Here is a 19,560-nt window from a genome sequence, read left to right on the forward strand (position 1 = left end):
TATTCCAAATATACCAAATGACCAATAATAACAAATAGCCCCCTCATGCATTAAAATTTACTGTCAGCTGTGATGGAAATATGATTTTGTTTCTTATTCAAGCATAAAGTTTTCTGTTGAATTACATTTCAATATCAGGTATTTCTACTTAATACAAAAGTACAAAGTTGCTTTAATGATAGATGTGATCTGTAATACAATACTAGTGGTATTAGACATATTTCTGCTGAGCACTTCATATCAATCTTTATTCTACAAAAATCATATTGCACATAATTGATTTTTGTGTTTTATGAGCTTCTACTGAAATCAGATGACATCAACAGAAACAGATGCTGATGCTGCAAATGCATGCATGTAATTGCACCACTGCTAGACAGTCCTATGTACAGTCTGACACTGACAACAAGAAGCTAAATACCAAATGGAACATATTATTCTTAGTGACTTTTAAAACCTTTGTTGCCAGTTACATTCTGAAACTAAAATATTATAAAGAAAGGCAGGTCCTGGTTAAAAGTTGAATCATGTTCAAGGTTATTCTTTATGTTTGTATTAAAGATCATAAATTCATCAATTTCATCAATTCAAAATGAGAAAGGTCAATGATGCTTGCAGGTCAAATAATCTAACCCTTCATTGTTCAACTTGTTCTTGATATGTTAAAAGAATTCAAGGTGAAGCTCCCATTGAATTTTTCCACCTACCTGCTATATCAGTGACTATTGTTTAAACCACTAATTCATTACTCATAAGTTCTTGGTTTGTCTCTGCATCAAAATCAACAATAAAGAGAAAATAATGTTTCTGCAATTTCCTGGAGAGCCTCCTATGCCCAGGGAAAAGTGAGCAGGGGCTCTGTCTCTGCAAATGAATGATTTGCATGTGTGTAAACACTCAGTTATTTATTAAAGAGCCGAGAGAGAAACATCAGATCACTACCCCTTGGAAATATGCTTGTCACGGTAATTTTCCTAAAAAAGCAGAGTTTGGAACCATAATCCACATTAAAAAGTCACTGATGGGACAGTTCATCCAGCTAAGGGGTGACCTGCTCCTGGAAATTCACTGAACTGTATGAGAAAGACCAGCACAAAGAGCATGGAAGGGGAGTAAATAAAGATAATTTTTTTTTATTCCTTGCCTACAGGGTCTGTCAAGGGCAGACAGACACTGCACTCAGACACCTGAGTTTTGTTCTTTTGGACTGACCCATGGCAGTGACAAGGGACAAGTTCTTGAGCACATAAACACGTGGGCTCTGCTCGCAGCCACCACTTCACAGCCGTGTGTCATACTCCAAGGGCTCATCTGCATCATCAGCTCCTCTGATGCTTGTCTCTATTTCTATTTCGAAGGCTGGACCAACCCTTTCCAGTGCGTAGTCACTTCTTCTCAAATCTACGGCAAGAAAATAAATTCAACAATGCAGACAAGTAAATATTTGAAAAACACGTACACCCCAGGCAGTGTCCAACCCAGTGACTGGTGGTGGTCTGTTAGCTGTTTCCAGGAGGAAGAAAATCTGCAGCAGGGCAAATGAGAGCCAGGGGAATGAAAGCCCTGGGGGGACTCAAAATGATGTGAACTGATATGAATGAACCTTCCCTGGCTGCATTCATACAGCTGATTTTCCCCTCTATTATCACTAGCTGCTACAGACACAAATAATCAAAAACAATAACACTGCAGTTTCTGTTTCAGACTCAAACAGCAATTATTACTCCATGTAGGCACTGAAAGGAAGGAGCCTTCCCCTAGAAAAAATAGGGTGTGTGTAAAATCATCCAGAACAGCAATCTGTTTTGGCTTTGAGTTCTTGTCTTTATAGAATGCCTAGGCCTTTACTTCCTTGCACTTAAAAAGTTATACATAGATTAAAAATTAATCTTTACTTTGCATACCAGGAAGTTTCAGCCTCCTGCAGCAAGAGTTACAACGATGCTTTGTGATGAAGTTTCTTATTGCACCTTCTCCTAGGTTTGCTGGTCCAAATACCATCTTTCCAGATCTAAAAGAAATGTTATTAAATAATCAGTGAATTCAAAATAAAGCAATTGTAAGGGAGAGAGATGATGATTTGGGTTTTTTTAAAAATCAGAGATAAGTTAGCCCTTTGTATAAAGTCAATCAAAGCTTAGGGTACATCACAAGTTTTTTACCTGTGGGACAAGGAAACTGCCAGTTCTGGTAAAGTATTACCCCACACAACTTTTCTTTCCTACTGTATCTCAGAAACGCTCTAAAGGGAGACAGGACAGACCCAGCAGTTCCTAGCAAAATGCTCAAAGGAAATTTGGACACAGTGATGTGTAGACAACATACGCCAGAATCTGAGTGATTCTGTTGCAGCCATCGCTCCTTCTCATCAAGCAAATGGTTTGGTTCTGGTTTTGATAGTAGGCACCTGGGAACAAACCAGAGCTAGCAAGGTCTTACTTCTACCTTATTTAAGAACAGAAAGCCAAAAGCAAGCAGAACCCTAGTCACATTAATATGCAGCACAGAAAAAAAACCACAGAACACTGCTGACAAGAAAGGCTTTAAAATTTATTGGCTTCTTCCTATGCTCATTTCCATGTGTCTGCACTCTGGCCAATTCAGCAACGTTACTAGGGGATCCATTTGTGGAAGTGTATTGCATATTCTGAATGAAGCTGACACAATTACAAACAGAAGCAAGCTATATCCACACATGTATTAGACGTACCACATAATTATAACAGATTCTTAATGTAGTCTGAAAGATCAGTGTTCATTAATTTTAATATTGCTCTACCATTATTCTCAAGAATTTAATTGACATTCTAGACATCACAGAACACAGCACACAAGAAGCACTTCCAAAGAAACTTTATGAATGCTAGTATTTTATTTTAATGATATGCAGAGTGGAAACAACACATTTTGAAATCTGAAATCAATTACAGCTCTGTGAAGCTATATAAAAAGATTTTAACTCTCTCAAATCTATCTGTAATCCACACTTGCAAAATATATTCTCTCTAAAGAAAGTAGTTTTCAAATATGACACTCTCCCTGTTCACACAGGAGAAAAGCTATGATTAGACAAAACTACTACAGAAAGCTTAGTATCTCTCTAATTTCTGGCAGACTCTAAAGACTACCTGTCTCCTGGATCATCTGAAGGACCCATCTAATCAGCTTTTACTGCAAATTAGTACATCAAACAAGACAAGAAGTGAAATATAATTTAAGTGCCATATATACACTTCAATGACATGATGCTATATAGCCATTTCCATCCTTGGTATAATCTGGTAAAATGTCAGTAAGAATAGAACATACTTAAGTATTTGCTTGGGCAGGCGTAGGAAATTGAGAAGACTGCACTAACCACAAGGGTATGGAACCACTCTGACACTTCCTCTGATTTGTTATTCCATGCAAAGTGCAGCAAATAGCTCAGGACAGACTGATAATTTTCTTATGCTGTTGTGAGATAAACAGGGATATTGTTTGCTACATATATGAAGTAATCTTTCCTCTCTACCCAGCACTGGCAATGGTTCAAGAGGAATACTGCATTTAAATTTGGAAAACTATTTCCAGAAATATGGGGATAAATCAGGAAAATAACAAGAATGACCAGAAGTCTAGAAATCATGACATATATGAAAAGATTAGGGGGTAGCCTAAAAAGAAAAAAAAAAAAATTGAAGGAGAAGGTGCTGACTACCTTTGAACTTGTTGAAATTTTTTTGTCTATGTCAATAGTAGACGGGACCAGAAAGAAATGTTTCAAGAAGGAAGTCAGGAAAAAACTTTCAGATAGTAATGATAGTATGGAAACAGATGCTCTGGGACGTTCTTAAGGTCATGCTTGGAAGACCTTAAGATTTGTCTGTACAAGACCTGTAAAGCCAAGAATGACCTGGTGCAGAAGAAGAAACGGCTGAACTCTTTGGGTCCCTTCTAACCCTACAAATGTTTTATAAACAAAGTCACTTTCCTGGTTATTCATGGTCTGATTTCATCTTCAAGGAGAGAAAAATATTGAGCCCAGCTTTCCTATTTCCCAAGCAGGTGAATTAATGTGAGCTAATGGGCTTAAAAAAACAAAACATGTTCCTCATTTTGTGCAGAACCTTACCTAATAGATACACTCCATAAATGCCTACCAGATTGTACCAGACTGGTCCTGGCTGGTAACACAGACTGTGCAGATGCAAACAGCGCTCCTTATAGTGCGGAGCTACAAATGCTCAAAGCAGGCAATAAGAAATTTACAGGGCTTTACTGATGGAAGGTAAAGGACTGTGGGGGCTTCATGGCAAGTAGCACCTTTCCAGGGAGGTGCTCAAGTCATGTATTTGGTATGTTCTTGCAGATTTAGCTTCCAGTCCACCTGTTTCAGTTGTGCAGGTTTCTACAGTAGATGTTCAGTTCATGCAGATGCTTCATCTACTGGCAGCAATTCAGCAGCAAATTGTTTAGCTAGAAGTGCACAGCTTTGTAAAATGCAATAGATTTGTTCTTCAGAACACATGCTAATGAGTAGATTCAGAGAACGTGGTCTCCACTCCTTACTAAAACCTTCAGCCCATCACTATCTGCCTGAGAGCTTTCAAAAGGGAGAGTAAGAGACCTAGAACCTCTGACAACTCCTTTTCACATGCTTGCAATGAGATTTTTGACTGTCAGCACCCTTTTTCTCACCTCTCTCAGCAGGCCTAATGCATCAGTTCTTTCCAATTTGAAACTCAGCCCACTACTTTCCTCATCCCTGAATCTGCTCTACAGACACTCTGCACCTAGTGTCTGTGAAAGCTTTACCCGTGTGGACTTTGTTGTGGATTCGGCAAGTAGTACATGCTAAAAAGAGCATCCAGAGCAATACTGATGAGGCAATTCTTCCCAACATTTGTGTACAGGAGTCTGTAGGGACTGCACTGTGTCACAACCTTGCTGTTGTGCCTCAAATATTTCTGTTTTTAAGAGAAATCTTTTTGTGAACATTAGACCCACATCATTTTGTCACATCGTATGCAGTGCACATGGCCAGATCTTCAATTGATGCTAAATATCCATGAACTTACACTGATTTACATCAGCTCAGGATTTGTCTGAGATGTCACAGTATCAGGCATACTTTCCAAACAGATCTGTTATTTTTATCATAAAACCAAGACAGAATGCACTATCACAGAGCTAGAGGTCACACTGTGCCATTACAAAGTCCATTTCAAGACACCATGCAGGATGCATGAAGGAAAAGACTCATTACAAGATAATGACATGAGCCACTAAATCAGTGGAATTAAAGAAGCAAAACATAAATAATTTAACTATAAGTAGTGCTAAAATTTGAATCAGCCCTGACAGTCAGATGCCATCTATCTTTTCCCAGGCTTCTAAGAGAACACGAGCTCAAAGCAACTTTTGAGTTAGTGCACAGGTTTGGATTAAATATCTTACCTACAAATGAAAACTTAAAACAGATCTTGTTACTGCCAGAAATGTTTCTCTTGTGACCAAATGAAGGCTAGAGCAAAGACATTGTTATTATTACTGTTTTAGAAAGTGTTTCTTAGAATTGTGTATCTACTAGCTGCTTACAGAATTCATCCAGTTTCACTGACTTATTCCTTTAGATCCCTGAATCAAAACAATATAGTTTCACAACTTGCTGTTCTGAAGATTTCCCTGAACATAATAAAATCAAGCTGGTTTTGATCAATTAATCAACACTTGCTCTTTAACTAGGACTTGACTGTTTTGCAGATGATAAAAAACAAAACAAGAAGTTCTGAAAATAAGACCTGTGTGATCATATTTTAATATGACAAAATTATTAAATAACAAAAATAATCCAGGACACTAATAAACATATGCTTCAAGATAATGTAGATAAATATTATTCCTATTCTAAAGAGGATAGGTTGAGTTGTCGTGTTCAGTACTCTGGTCAATGACTGGCTACAGTCTTCAGTAATAATTATTACAGCTCATGTTATCACTGACAGAAAAAATTCACTTGAACAGTAACAAATCAGACTTCTATACATCTGTAGCTGTAGCAATACCTTAAAAATGTTTACTAAAATCTTGTGAAAAACTACATGATTGACCTCTCTGTCTCTGTCCTAAGCTATCCCTAAGCTATGCCCTAAGCTATGCTTCTGTCATGGTCCTATGACCTACTTAGTGACTTTGTCACTGTGAGGTGCTCAACATATTTTTGATGTTGCTTCCAAAATAAATATTATATGGCCAATACACTTATATTCATAATTAAACATTCATACAACACTAATACAGTAATTTATTACTAAACGTATTAATGAAATATTAACAATGGTCCCATAACTGAGAGCCTGCTTCCAAAATTAACTTGTTCTGAGTTCTAGGCAAGTCATCTGATATTTCTATAGATAATTGCCCTTTGTATTAAATCAGACTTTTCATACTTATATCTTTCTTCCTTCCAAACATGAGACATCCCTTCAATCAGACGACATGAGCTGAGCAAGAGTGAGACAAGCTGAGCACAAGACAGTGGGAGGGCAAGGACGCCAGGGCACAGCTGGAGACATCCTCAGCTCCCCAGAGAAGAGGACCTTGCAGGACAGCAACCATCAACACTACTGCTCCTCCTCTTGCTACATCAAATACCAGTAAGGAGCAACGTTGCAGGATGGAAGAATGGCCATGGTCTGATTCTGAAATTTGATGCATGAAAGCAGACTGATACTTCTGTGTAGTCTCCCTAGCTTTTGTAACTTGCCATACATGATTTATCATCTCCGTATCACCACTAGGGCCTACTGGAAAGACCAGAGGTTCAGAGGCCCTCATCCTCTTAAGCCATTGTGGCCCCATATACTCCACGAAACAATGCCCCACAAGGCAGGGGAAATTGGTCTGCCACATTTAAGTTACTGATGACCTCCTTTGGTACAAATCTGTGAAGAGACAGGGTCTTCCATCTCCCATTCCTGCTCTCCTTGCATAGTCCCAGAAAATTCCTGTGCTCCCCTGTGCACAGCAGTACAGACTCTCCTCATCTTTGATACACCACTCACCACATGTTGGGAGCTGGGACACTTACAGTCCCCCAAGTCCATAGTCCTCCAAAGCTTGATCCCCAAAGAGGGGATCGAGTGCATCCTCAGTAAGTTTGCAGATGACACCAAGTTGGGTGGGAGTGTTGATCTGCTCGAGGGTAGGGAGGCTCTGCAGAGAGACCTGGACAGGCTGGAGCAATGGACTAAGGCCAACTGTATGAGCTTCAATAAGGCCAAATGCCGGGTGCTGCACTTGGGCCACAACAACCCCCAGCAGCGCTACAGGCTTGGGGAGGAGTGGCTGGAGAGCTGCCAGTCAGAGAGGGACCTGGGGGTGTTGATTGACAGCCGGCTGAACATGAGCCAGCAGTGTGCCCAGGTGGCCAAGAAGGCCAATGCCATCCTGGCTTGCATCAGAAATAGCGTGGCCAGCAGGGACAGGGAAGTGATCTTGCCCCTGGATTCAGCACTGGTGAGGCCGCACCTCTATGACTGTGTTCAGTTTTGGGCCCCTCACTATAAAAAGGACATTGAATGACTCGAGCGTGTCCAGAGAAGGGCAACGAAGCTGGTGAAGGGTCTGGAGCACATGTCGTATGAGGAGCAGCTGAGGGAACCGGGGTTGTTTAGTCTGGAGAAGAGGAGGCTGAGGGGAGACCTCATCGCCCTCTACAACTACCTGAAAGGAGGTTGCAGAGAGCTGGGGATGAGTCTCTTTAACCAAGTAACAAGTGATAGGACAAGAGGGAATGGCCTCAAGTTGCGCCAGGGAAGGTTTAGACTAGACATTAGGAAGTATTTCTTTCCAGAAGGGGTTGTTAGGCATTGGAATGGGCTGCCCAGGGAGGTGGTGGAGTCCCCATCCCTGGAGGTGTTTAAGAGTTGGGTCAACATAGCACTGAGGGATATGGTGTAGTTGGAAACTGCAAATGCTAGGTTGATGGTTGGACTAGATGATCTTCAAGGTCCTTTCCAACCTAGATGATTCTGTGATTCTGTGAAAGCACTGCAGAAGATGTAGCCTCTCCATTGACATCATAACTTCATTTAACCCAAACACCATGCAAAAAATAAATAAATCTCTCTCACACAAAACATAAGAAATGCTCTAAATACACAGAATGTTGGCAGAACATCTGAAGTGAATTATAATTTCATCAGAAAGAAACCTACTTTTTGTCTTCAGGTTTAATCACAGATGGATCTGTAAGGTTTTCCCCAACACCTACAACAAAATCGACAGTGCGTGTTACAAAGCAGTCACAATTTCATAATCTGGCACTTAACAAAAATGTAATTACCCTTTTCTTTGTAGATCATAAAGTGTCATAGTTAAAGTGGTCATGAGTGAAAAAGAAAACGCTATGAGTACAAAAATCTGTTAAGTATTGGCAAATATACAGAGTTCTTAGTACAGTCTTGACTTCAGCTGCTTTGAGGTTTATTTATACACAGACAGAAGGCTTATGCAAATGCACTACATATTATGCTGAAGCTCAGCTAACTAAGCAAAATGTGACCAACCATAAGACCGCTATTTAAGTTGGAGTAAAGGTATTAATCAGATGTGGATCTTACTGATATCAATATATCTACTGTCAGATACATGTTCTCTTCAAGGTAACAAACACAAGACACAACTTCGTGATTTGGTGTTATCCCCTTTTTCTTCTGAGTGGCCATGGAAGTGTATTAAATAAATAATTTCATTATGACACCTGAATGCTGATACCTATGTTGCAGTTTTACCCAAACTGATGACATATTATCATTTTACCAAAAAGCTCTTTTCTTATATCTGAGAAAATCATTGTGCTTTTACAATAAAGAAAAAAGTCTATGATCATATGATATGCAATTATTTCTATTTCAGCAGGCCACTGATGGTAAGTTCATATTCTGCAACAAAAAACAGTAAAGATCATGGAAAAAGCATGTTGTGAGTGAAATACCCCCAAACTGCAACACTTCAATGAAGATCATTTCAGTTTATGCAAATTAGACAAAATGTGCTCTATATGTATGTGGAGATGGCCCTGGTATTATATAGTAAATTGTGATATCGATTAATCCTATTAGAACTCAAAGGGGAGCAGCCCTTGCACTTTTCCTAAACTCCAGATTAGAGAACTACAAGATAAACACGAGGCCAAAACTAGAGCAGATTTCAGTTTGTTAGAGATGGAAACTGAAGCTCCAGTCTTGACGATTTACATAGATGTTTAAATTCTCCATGTTTGAGCCAATACAGTTGGTCTGGAACTGTCGAGAACTGAATAATAAACCCAAGAAAACTTCAGACAAATTCTAGTAGGCTATGGTGAAGACACACTTACTCTTTCTGTATTTTTTTTCATGTGCAGCTAAAACCAAATGAAGGCAAGGATGGAATTATAGGTTTATTTTGCATAATAAGCATGTCTTTTTGTAATTCACAGCTTCTGGATGCTGTAAAATGTAAATATGTTAAGTCTCTGTCTACCCATACACATTTCCCTTGACAGAAATGACAAACAACAGTGTTTATAATGTTTGATGGGTGATGTTCATCTTCTGAACATTGTCAACTGTTTTATCTCTTTAAAATATGCCATGTTCCCACTTACACATGTACAGTAAAGCGATCACATGCTCTTTGAAAGAGTCACCAGACTTTGTGAATAGCATTCAGGCTTGCAGCTTATGTAAACTGCTTACAGGTTTATTAATATGAAAAACGAAAAAATACAGATAGTCCTTCACACTCTTAACAGATATAGGCATACATTAGGTGTGCGCATATGAATCCCTGTATTATTTACCTATCTTAATAAAAATACCTTAACTGTGGAGTGTTTTTTTGGAGCTGCCTGAAATGTTTCTGCACCCTTTATCTACCTGCTCTTTTGCCCATTCAGCCTAGATGTATCTGAAGTCAAATTATTTTCCTATTACATGTACATTAATCTAGAGTGTTTCTGTGGATACTCATTTATCACTGCCACACAACAGATATCCAGGGGTTTCTTGAGCTTCGCCAGTATGTAAATGAGAAGATAATTTGGCCCATTTCTCAGTATTAAATTCTCTTTTGAGAGAATAGCTTTTCATTAGGTTTCCAATAGTGATCCCACGCTAGCACTTACCTTGCAAATCCAGGACAAGAAGCTCCCCATGGGTGTACACATAGGTCCAGTGAGAGAAGGCCAGCATTAGTTCTTCCAGCAAACTGCTGGGAGTAATCTCGTCTCCATTGTTGTTGTTGTATTTCCGAAACTCACCAGTCATGTACTTCTCAATGGTCAGCCACTGGTTTGCTGAATGGCAGTAGATGAGGAAAACTTCCAGGAACCTGTACATATAAATGGAGTCTATCAGGAACTGGCAGGGCAATGAACATCCTCACAGTCAGCACATGGCATGATGCAAAGAAAATATACCAAAAAGGAGGTTATATCTTCCCTAGGTGGAGCATTTCGAACAGCAGGATGTATCAAATGGTAGACAGCACAAAGGCTTTCTTGGTTTGATAACTCTCAAAACAAGAAAGTCTAGTTTATGGACAAACAACATAATCTAATTTACTCCAGTCCACTGTAAATGAGCTATATGAAATTGGTTTATGTTAATTGCATAAAAGGCAATTCTTGCTTAAGTCTAAGGAACAGCATTATGAAGAAGATTGCCATCACATGTAGCTATAAAGACAAAGTTCAAAGCTACCTACCTTTCCTCTTAAAAAGTTGATTAACTATCTTAGATTGTCTAAACAGCAGCTATTTCAACCCACTGTGGAAAAGTAGGCTGCACTAGACCTGGGATACAGCTGAGAAAAGAAGCCTTTGGCATTCAACATTTAAAGACAGTGATTTTACCTTGGAGTATAGGGAATAGTATGAGGCTTCACTTGATTGAAGGTATAGATTAATTTCTGGGCAGCCCTTTGCTGTTGGATCTCCTGAAGAAAATAATGTTGTAAACATCACTTTCATTTTCATGAAGAAAAGTGCCATGGATTTGTCAAAACACACACCCCCACCCCTGATTGTATACTGTTTACATATGGGAGATATATCTTACTCAAAACCTTTTTCCTTTCCAAAACGTAACATCAAACCACGTGTCAACCATGCTGAAGACATTCACAGGTAAGCAGCGTAACATTTAAGGCACATCAGGCTAGACCAGTCAGTGTGCCTCCAGGTCTGAACTCACCCTCAGGCAGAGATGTAACACCGTGCCATCATGAAAGATCTTTTGCCAAGTCTGAACCACCTCTGGCAGAAAAGACTTCACAATAAATACTTGTCCCAGCTTTAATATATCATTCTCAGACCAAGTACAAATGACCTTCATGGCCCTCCGCAGACCCCCATCCATCTCCTCCCGTGACAAGACTTGGATCATTGCAGCCATACCACGCTGGGACCACGAAGACATGCTTTTATCAAGGTTCATAGGTGAACTTTCTTCTAGTCGATAGACCGTCACTTCCTCTCCAGCTTAAATAAAAGGAAGTTTTATTAGCAGAAGTCACACATTGCAAAAACAGAAGAAAACTGCATTTTGATTTCATGTCTTAAAATAACATACCGCTTTACACACCATCATAAGCCACACTTTAAAAGAGACCTTTTTTATCATTAACTGTTCATTTGTATGAAAACTTCCCCAGCCTAAACTTACACTACTTACTAAATACATTCTGCTTAAGATCTACTGCAAAAACGTGCGTGGTCCAAAGAGCGTGTATTAAGCCTCCAAACAGACATGAATTTAAGATCTCCTGGACACTTCCACACAAACGAAGCTCACTGATATTCTGGTCTATATAAATCAATCTTATTTGCCATAGGTTTTTGAGTACTTAAAGCTGGTTGAGTTTTAGATGTACATAATTTTAAAGGGTTACCGTTTTATCTCCAGTGTATGAACTTTAAATATCCTGAGTGTGGCTCCATCTGTTTATGCACTTATGTGGAGGGGGAATTTTTAGAAAGACTTATGTTAACCAAGATCCATGAAACACTCACAGTATTTTCTTTGTAACTGTGCTTAACAATAACAAAAAACAAACAAGATGAACAAAGACACACAGCTTATAATAGTTATTAACCATAACACTAAAGGGCTGGAGAGTGCCACCTTTTGACACAAACAGACAGCTGAGTTGCTTCAAAAGTGGTGATGTGGCCTCAATTAGCCAGGGAAATTAGACTGAAAAAACCATGACTTTTCTTGGAGCAAGGAATCGTAAGAGAACAAGCTAAAGCAAATTAACAGGAAGTTTACAGTTTTGGTGTTTTAAACTAAGATTTGTCTTTTTCCTAGGAATTCCAGTATTAGTTGAACTGTTCAAAATTTCAGATGTCCTGCTCCTGGTAATAACATTTTTCTGAAAGCCGAAAAAAAGTGGTGAATTTTGACTCAGTTGCACTTTGCTTCCCATTCCTCTCTTGCAGCGTAAGCAAGACACTTTTCTGTTGCCATCATTTGTAAATTAACAGAAGAGTGGACTGATTTTTCAAATCTGGCATTCCTTCTTGCAACTCACATTATTTGCAATGTTAATTTGTAAGAAACAGGCTTTCACTGGCAACCGTGTTGAGGTAACTACATCTGCAAAATGGCAAAGAATGGCATAAGGAAGGACAAACTGGATTCAGACTAGATTTCCATCCCACTCCTGAGCCTACCTTCACCAGTTAGCACAAATGTAGATGCTGTCAAACACCACAATTTGTGCATATTTTGATTAAAATAAAGCAATGGAAAACCCAGTGTCTTACATAAAAGACAGACACTTGAATAAAGATACCATAACAAGACACATTTTTTAATCTTCTATTAATTCTTCATTTTATTATCTTTTGACAATTTAATACCTAGAAAGGTGTCTCCTGGGAGCTTCAAAGATTAGAGTGTTCAATATGCTCATAGCTATATTAATTATCTGCAACAATCTGGTCCCAAGAAATCCTATGATGCTGCAAGTATCAGCAACTAGATGCCGTGAGACAAAATATTCTACCCACTGAAAAGAAGGCACCTATATCTCAAGTGTCTAGAGGCAGAGTTTCTACTGCTGTAAGCTAATAGTTTGCACTAATTTCAGAACCATTCCAAAAAATTTATGTATTATTTTCTACCACTCTTCAGTTACAGCAGTTCTTTTTACCTTGGTACACTACAAGTCTTCTGTACCAGACAGAGGAACAGTGCCCTTTCAACCAAAACCTGGTTTTCTTCTTGATGGGATATCATATACATATATCTATATGAATGTGCGTGTGTGTATGAGAGAGAGAAACAGAGAGAGAATGCAGGTATTATGGTTAAGGGGAATCTTGCTGTCTTCAGCTATCCTAATGACAGATACAGAGAAGATGGAGTTAGACTAATCTCTGAGGTTGACATGAATGCCAACAGATACAAGTTACAGCAAGAGAAACCCCAACAAATACTGGGAAAAATACTAGGTTCGCAATGAAGTCAGTCAAACACTGGAAGAGGTTGTACAGCAAAGGTAAGGAATCTCCATTTATAGACATATTCAAAACGCAACTGGACAAGCCCTCACCAACATGATCTGAATTGGCTGCAGAGGGAGTTGGACCAGATGACCTCCAAAAGTCCCTAAATTACTGCATGACTACAATTCTATTCTGGTTCATCTCTTTTAGAAAAGAAGAATTGCTGAAATTAATCCAAGGAAATTTCTCAAACAAAAATCTTTTCTTTAAAAAGGTAATGCATCAACTATTTATAAAGCAAAAAACATAACCATAAGTTAGTACTCACCAAAGAGCTGGACTGGTGTAAATGGTATGGTCTGAGCAAGTCTCATTAAGTTGTTTCTTTCAACAGCTGCAAACAACATAGAATTATTGAATAAATAACAAGCTGGCTGAGTTTCAAAAACATCTGGCAGCACTTTACTGTAGTGTATAAAGACAAGGAGGCTCCAGTGTGATACTGTGTCAGACCTGATCACCATTCTACCCAGCCAACAACTCCCCTTCGCACACCCACAGTATCTCACAAGCATCAGCTGCCACTCTCATTCATTGATTCCCTCCTTCCAAGGAAACAGGCTCTCTGGGACAAACCCCTTGCACCTTGGCTAGAAGGACTGCTTCTGCTAACTCTTCACCCTCCTCCTTCCCTCAAGGGCTGCCGCTGTATCCTACTCCTGCCAGCTCCAATGCAGCAACATTCACACTGCGTCAGTGAAACGTATTGGCCCCAGCTGCCCTCACTGCCTGTATCGGCAGGCTCAGAAGCACCTGGGGAACTAGCAAGGCATCACACGAAAATCCAAGCTTGCCCTGCACAGAGCACTGTTTCTTGATCTGGGCTCCTTGCCAAACAACATCAGTAACACTTCTATAGCTCCCTAATTGGCATCTTATTTCTCAGGCAAACTTCAGAGTGCCATCTAAATATTTATGGATTTGTCCTCACAATTACTTAGTTATCAGAGAGGGGAGAGAAGTGTGAAGTAAGCCACAAAAAAGGTAAGACTACAACAAAGAGGCATAGGATGCTACAGTGCTGACTGCCTATTTTCTCTATTCAATGGCTGAAGACAAAACTAGCGTCCAAAGCAGAGAGCAAATCACAGCAGAGCTGTGTTTCTCTGCAGAGCAACCAAAAAACCCTGATGGCAGACTTCCAGAGGCTGGACATCATCTGTCCTTCTAAGATTACTTCTCTAAGCAGAATAGAGATTATTTAGCCCATAAGGAGAGAGCAAAGTGGACCCATAACATGTCAACCCATGAATTAGGGTCTTCATTTGAGATCTGCATTTCAGACTACACTTCAAGGCTTGTTTACATATTACAAATTCAACAGGCATTGATTAACATGCCTGAATAGGAGCATGGACTGAAAATCAAGGTCCTCCCTTGATGCCTCACTAGGAACGTGCTCTAGTCATGAAATTAGGGCATAGGAGGGATAAGGATGTGAACAGGGGAGCTGCCAGACCTGTGCCATCTGTCAGACCCTGCCAGCACTCACTCCAGTCTCAAGAAGGCAACATGAAGCAGGCTTGCACCAGCTGCTATCTTAGGTCAAAACTCAAGTTCTTCTGGGTGTGCAGAGAAACAGACTGTATTTGCCTGCACAACGTGATAGCAAAAATAATGCATGAGCAGTGTTTGGTGCAGGATTTTAGTATCAAACTTTTGGGCTTAGTTGGCTAAGTTCTATCCCGATCTCCCCAAGAAAAACTACACTGGAAACCTCTCGAGACGTTTGTTAAGTCATAATGGAAACCACTCTCATCTATGCTAAAAAGTCCTACCTAATCTCAAATAGCATGCCTGACAAGAGCCAAATAAATCACTGCAACAACACCATGATGTCAGAGAAATTACTCCTGTACACTGATTACAAACCAGGTGGTGTTATTCCCAGTGAAAATCACGCAGATTTTTGAACTTCAGGAGGCTGCTAATGCTCCTGATCTACCCTAGGCTTCCCTTAAAAGGAGGCCAAGTCCTGTGGGCAACAGAGACATCTACTGACGAGCTCTACTCACTTCTCCTCTGGGAAAAACCAAAACCCAAGCCTCACAGGAATAATGTGTTCGTACTCCGTTCAGAAAAAACCAAGACTGCAGGCAATTAGCATTCAGATGATTTATTCCCTGCCAGATTTCCAGGAGTTCACAGGTATATAAACACAGATTAAGTAGTACAAGACCAATTAACTGAAGAAACCAATTCCAGAAAGTACAAAGGAGGATGTGGGAGGTGTGAGAGGAAGTGACAGCTATAAACAAATGAGTGCCTCTTCTGCCCCCCCAGGAATCAGAGCTCATATTTTGAAAGTGATTATCTACATTCTGCTCTGGATTTGCCAGATACACCCGGAATGGAGCAATTAGCAGCAAGAAAATAATTCCTAGTTTCCTCACTGGAGTGTTAGGCTTGAATTAATATACAACCTTCTTAGCAGTGGGCAATTGTGCAACTCTTCAAAATCACAGAGGATGACAAAAGAAGAACTAATGTTCTTTTCAATTTGTTAAATTACTCAGCTATCATTCCAGTGACTCCTCTCTTACCTGAGTAGTGATGATGCAGATCTTGAGATGTTTTCAAGCAGGCAAAGATATCTGAAATAATTTTTAAAGGATCATTACATTAATTTTTATAGCAGAGATAAACGCATGATTTTTTAATTCCTTCCACCCCAGAGTTTGTCATGAAACAGATTAATCAGAATTAGTACCTCAGCATTCTAAAAAGGAGAATTACTAATAGGCTTTAACTACATTACAATGTACAGAATATTGGCATATTTCAGTCACCAATGTAATATAGCCAGATAACTTATTTATTCAGGGAAATGGTGGGAAACTTGTGATATTAACCTCAAGGACATGTAGCTTCTCTAAGTCAACTACACCTCCGGGATATTAAAAGCACTTTGGTGTCCATCATGCTTCACAGCATCCCAAAGGCATGATTTTTCCAACTCCATCCTCAGTCATTAAGCATTCCGTTAACTATACTATTACACCAAAGTTATAATAATACTGTCCCATTAACCCACAGCATCTAAAATGCTGTTAAAATATAGACTGACAAACAATTTCTGTGGCTACATATTTAACAGGCACAGGCAGATAAAATTGGGTTTATTCTACAAACCTTTGTTTTATAAAAAAAACTTCTTAATAAAACCAAGATTAGTAAACACATTTCCATTAATTAGATTAAATCACTTTGTTCTGTTGGAAAACAATCCTTCAAATTGCCCGATTTCAGAAAATATGTATACTGTACTACTATTAAATCTGAAAAATGAGGTAATCAAAACTGAATCTTCAGCAAAATATTTGAACATTACACTCTTCTTCTTGGTGTATTTTATTTGCTTGTATTCCCTTTTCTAGCAAAAGAGATGTTAAATAAAAAACATAAATACATGTTGGAGGAAGGGCCAGCATTTCCAAAGTGTCCTTAGTGATTCAAGTCCCCTTTTGCTCTCTTTCTTGCTGGACCCAAATAGTTTTGTTGCATTTTGTATATTGTAAAACAACAAATATGAAAAGGGGAATGGGGTCTAAGTCATTACTTTTGAGGATGGTAAAACTGGATTTTAATCAAAGTAATGGTGAGCTCTAGAGAGTAGCTTCATGCTTACAGCAGTGTGCTTCAGCACTGCAGCGTTTTGTGCACAGCCAGATCCAGAAAGAGCAATGCTTGAAGGGAAGGTAAGCCTAAGAGCAACTCATTTCTGCATCAGAGTTAGCCTCAAAAAGAGACAGATGCCCAGCTGCTCAGCCTCTTACAGCTAGTGGCATGTCAGGAAAACTGGAAGATAGACTAAAAGGTAACAAATACAAGTGAAGTTAACTAGCACTCTGCTTTTGTGGAACAAAGTCATTCCTTGCTATAACCTTAAACTTCTTCACTGGCCATTTCATAATAAATTCAATCCTTCACTGATTTCATCATTTCAGGGAAAACACACAAGGAGAGGAATTTCACCAAACTGCAACTTGAAAAATCAAGCATACATTAAAAATTTTATATCCTGAGGTATAAATCCTGCTTTAACTCAGGAGATCTCTTAGACTGACAGGGATGAAAGCAGCACCATCATCTTAAAGAGTTTCTTCCTGCTGAAAAGGACAACATTACCAGGCAGACTAGAGTAAAAATAGATCTTTTTCTTTTAAGATTTTGCACTTATCATGAGGAAAACATGTTCTTACAAAAAAATCTTTCACTTTAAAGTACAAATTAGTAACTAATGTATGAAACAATAGCTGAACATTTTCCTATAACCCTTCAACTATAGTAAATTAACTTCCTTTTGGATTTTGTACTTCAGAATTGTCAGATTTGTAGAGAGGAATTAAAATGAGTGACAAGCAACCAAAAACTTACTATCAGTTTCCTCTGAAGCTCTCAACCTGTTTAAAAGCAAACATTTCATATTTTACTCCAAAATTTCTGTCATTAAGCTAACGCTGGTACATATAAAGAGATGTGATCTATGTGAAGGCACACTCACAAAGGTTTGATTAGCAGTCATAAAACAAAATAACCCTCAATGCAACTTTGTTCATTGCAACAATCAGCAAATAATCTTCGGTTACTGAAGAATAGCCACATTTTTCTGCACGTTTCTTTCTCTATTTTATGTTGAGCTGCTCTTACAATTCTGTATCGCTGTTCATATCATTTATACTGCAATAACAGTATCAGCTAAAGACCACTTCAATCACATACACAATTGTTCATTTTTCAATCAATGCTGAGATGAATTCAGAGCTACATACACCATTACCGTTGCTTGCATAAAGACACAACTTTTTAAACTGATGGTCCTTTGGATTAGTAAGGCTGCAGAAAGACTACAGCATCAGCATTAACATTAAAGCAGTCTTTGTTACAGGAGTGGATATGATTCACCTCACAGACCAGAGAGATCCCACTGAAGACAACAAACTAAGTGACAGAATCAGGCCACTCAATGGCCTGTAAGTCCTGCTGGTAAGTATGCAGTTTGCCCACTGCCTATAAATGACTGGGGGAAAAAAAAAAACAAACAAAACCTAAACAAAAAAACAACCACAGGATGGGTAAAAACCACAATACATTCTTCCTCTTCACATGATGTAATCACAGGGGTTGTGACAGTTTTCTAGTGTCTTTTATTTATTACATCCACAGTGTTACTAAGTGAGATATACAAAAGAAACTGATGAACATAAGAAAGAAGAGGAACACAGAGACAGCACTGCATGTGGGAAAAATAACCCCAATATTAAGATAATGATCAATCAAGCAGGAAAAAAATCAAAAAACGTGCAAAAAAATTGAAAACACTTTTGAAATCAGCATACTCTCACTAAATATAATCAAAGCTTAGTAACTATTGAAAACTATTAAGAAAACCAAGCTAAATATTTTGTAAATGTGCAGACTCAGTATGAAAGAGATTAATCAGAGAATGAGAGAAGCTTTCAGGAGTTGCTAGTATTTTAATTATTAAAAAAGGAAACATGCAATTTGTACAGAAAAAGCAAATGCAACTTTTCATGTTCACTAGATTGGAATAATGGCTAGTCAAAGATGGTATGGTGATCTCAGTGATTGAATTAGAAAATTGGATTATTGTTAGAAGAGGTGTCTATTCCACCTAAAATTATATAATCATTGAATCACAGAATGGGTTGGATTGGAAGGAACTTTGAAGATGATCTAGTTCCAACCCCCCTGCCATGGGCAGGGACACCTTCCACTAGACCAGGTTTCTCAAAGCCCCATCCAACCTGGCCTTGAACACTGCCAGGGAGGGGGTAGCCACAACTTCTCTGGGCAACCTGTTCCAGTGTCTCACTACCCTCACAGGAAATAATTTCTTCCTCATATCTAATCTAAATCTACCCTCTTTCAGTTTGAAACCATTACCCTTCGTCCTATCACTACACTCCCTGATAAAGAGCCCCTCCCCATCTTTCTTGTGGGCCTCCTTTAAATACTGGAAGGCCACTACAAGGTCTCCACGGAGCCTTCTCTTCTCT

General features: G+C 39.0%; 1 protein-coding gene across 1 annotated transcript in view; it reads right to left on the reverse strand.

Annotated features, from left to right (window-relative positions):
* Nucleotides 1–1,279: 1,279 nt before the first annotated feature.
* Nucleotides 1,280–19,560, reverse strand: part of TRPM6 (transient receptor potential cation channel subfamily M member 6) — a 48,936-nt gene continuing 30,655 nt past the window's right edge. The window contains exons 19-27 of the mRNA XM_074813643.1: nucleotides 17,918–17,943; nucleotides 16,084–16,134; nucleotides 13,809–13,874; nucleotides 11,223–11,509; nucleotides 10,883–10,965; nucleotides 10,154–10,359; nucleotides 8,202–8,253; nucleotides 1,905–2,011; nucleotides 1,280–1,401 (exon numbers count right to left, since the gene is read on the reverse strand). Coding sequence (XP_074669744.1) covers nucleotides 1,280–1,401; nucleotides 1,905–2,011; nucleotides 8,202–8,253; nucleotides 10,154–10,359; nucleotides 10,883–10,965; nucleotides 11,223–11,509; nucleotides 13,809–13,874; nucleotides 16,084–16,134; nucleotides 17,918–17,943 — 1,000 coding nt within the window. The remainder of the gene's footprint in view (nucleotides 1,402–1,904; nucleotides 2,012–8,201; nucleotides 8,254–10,153; nucleotides 10,360–10,882; nucleotides 10,966–11,222; nucleotides 11,510–13,808; nucleotides 13,875–16,083; nucleotides 16,135–17,917; nucleotides 17,944–19,560) is intronic.

This window comes from Strix aluco, chromosome Z, assembly GCF_031877795.1.
Source record: "Strix aluco isolate bStrAlu1 chromosome Z, bStrAlu1.hap1, whole genome shotgun sequence".
Lineage (NCBI taxonomy): Eukaryota > Metazoa > Chordata > Aves > Strigiformes > Strigidae > Strix > Strix aluco.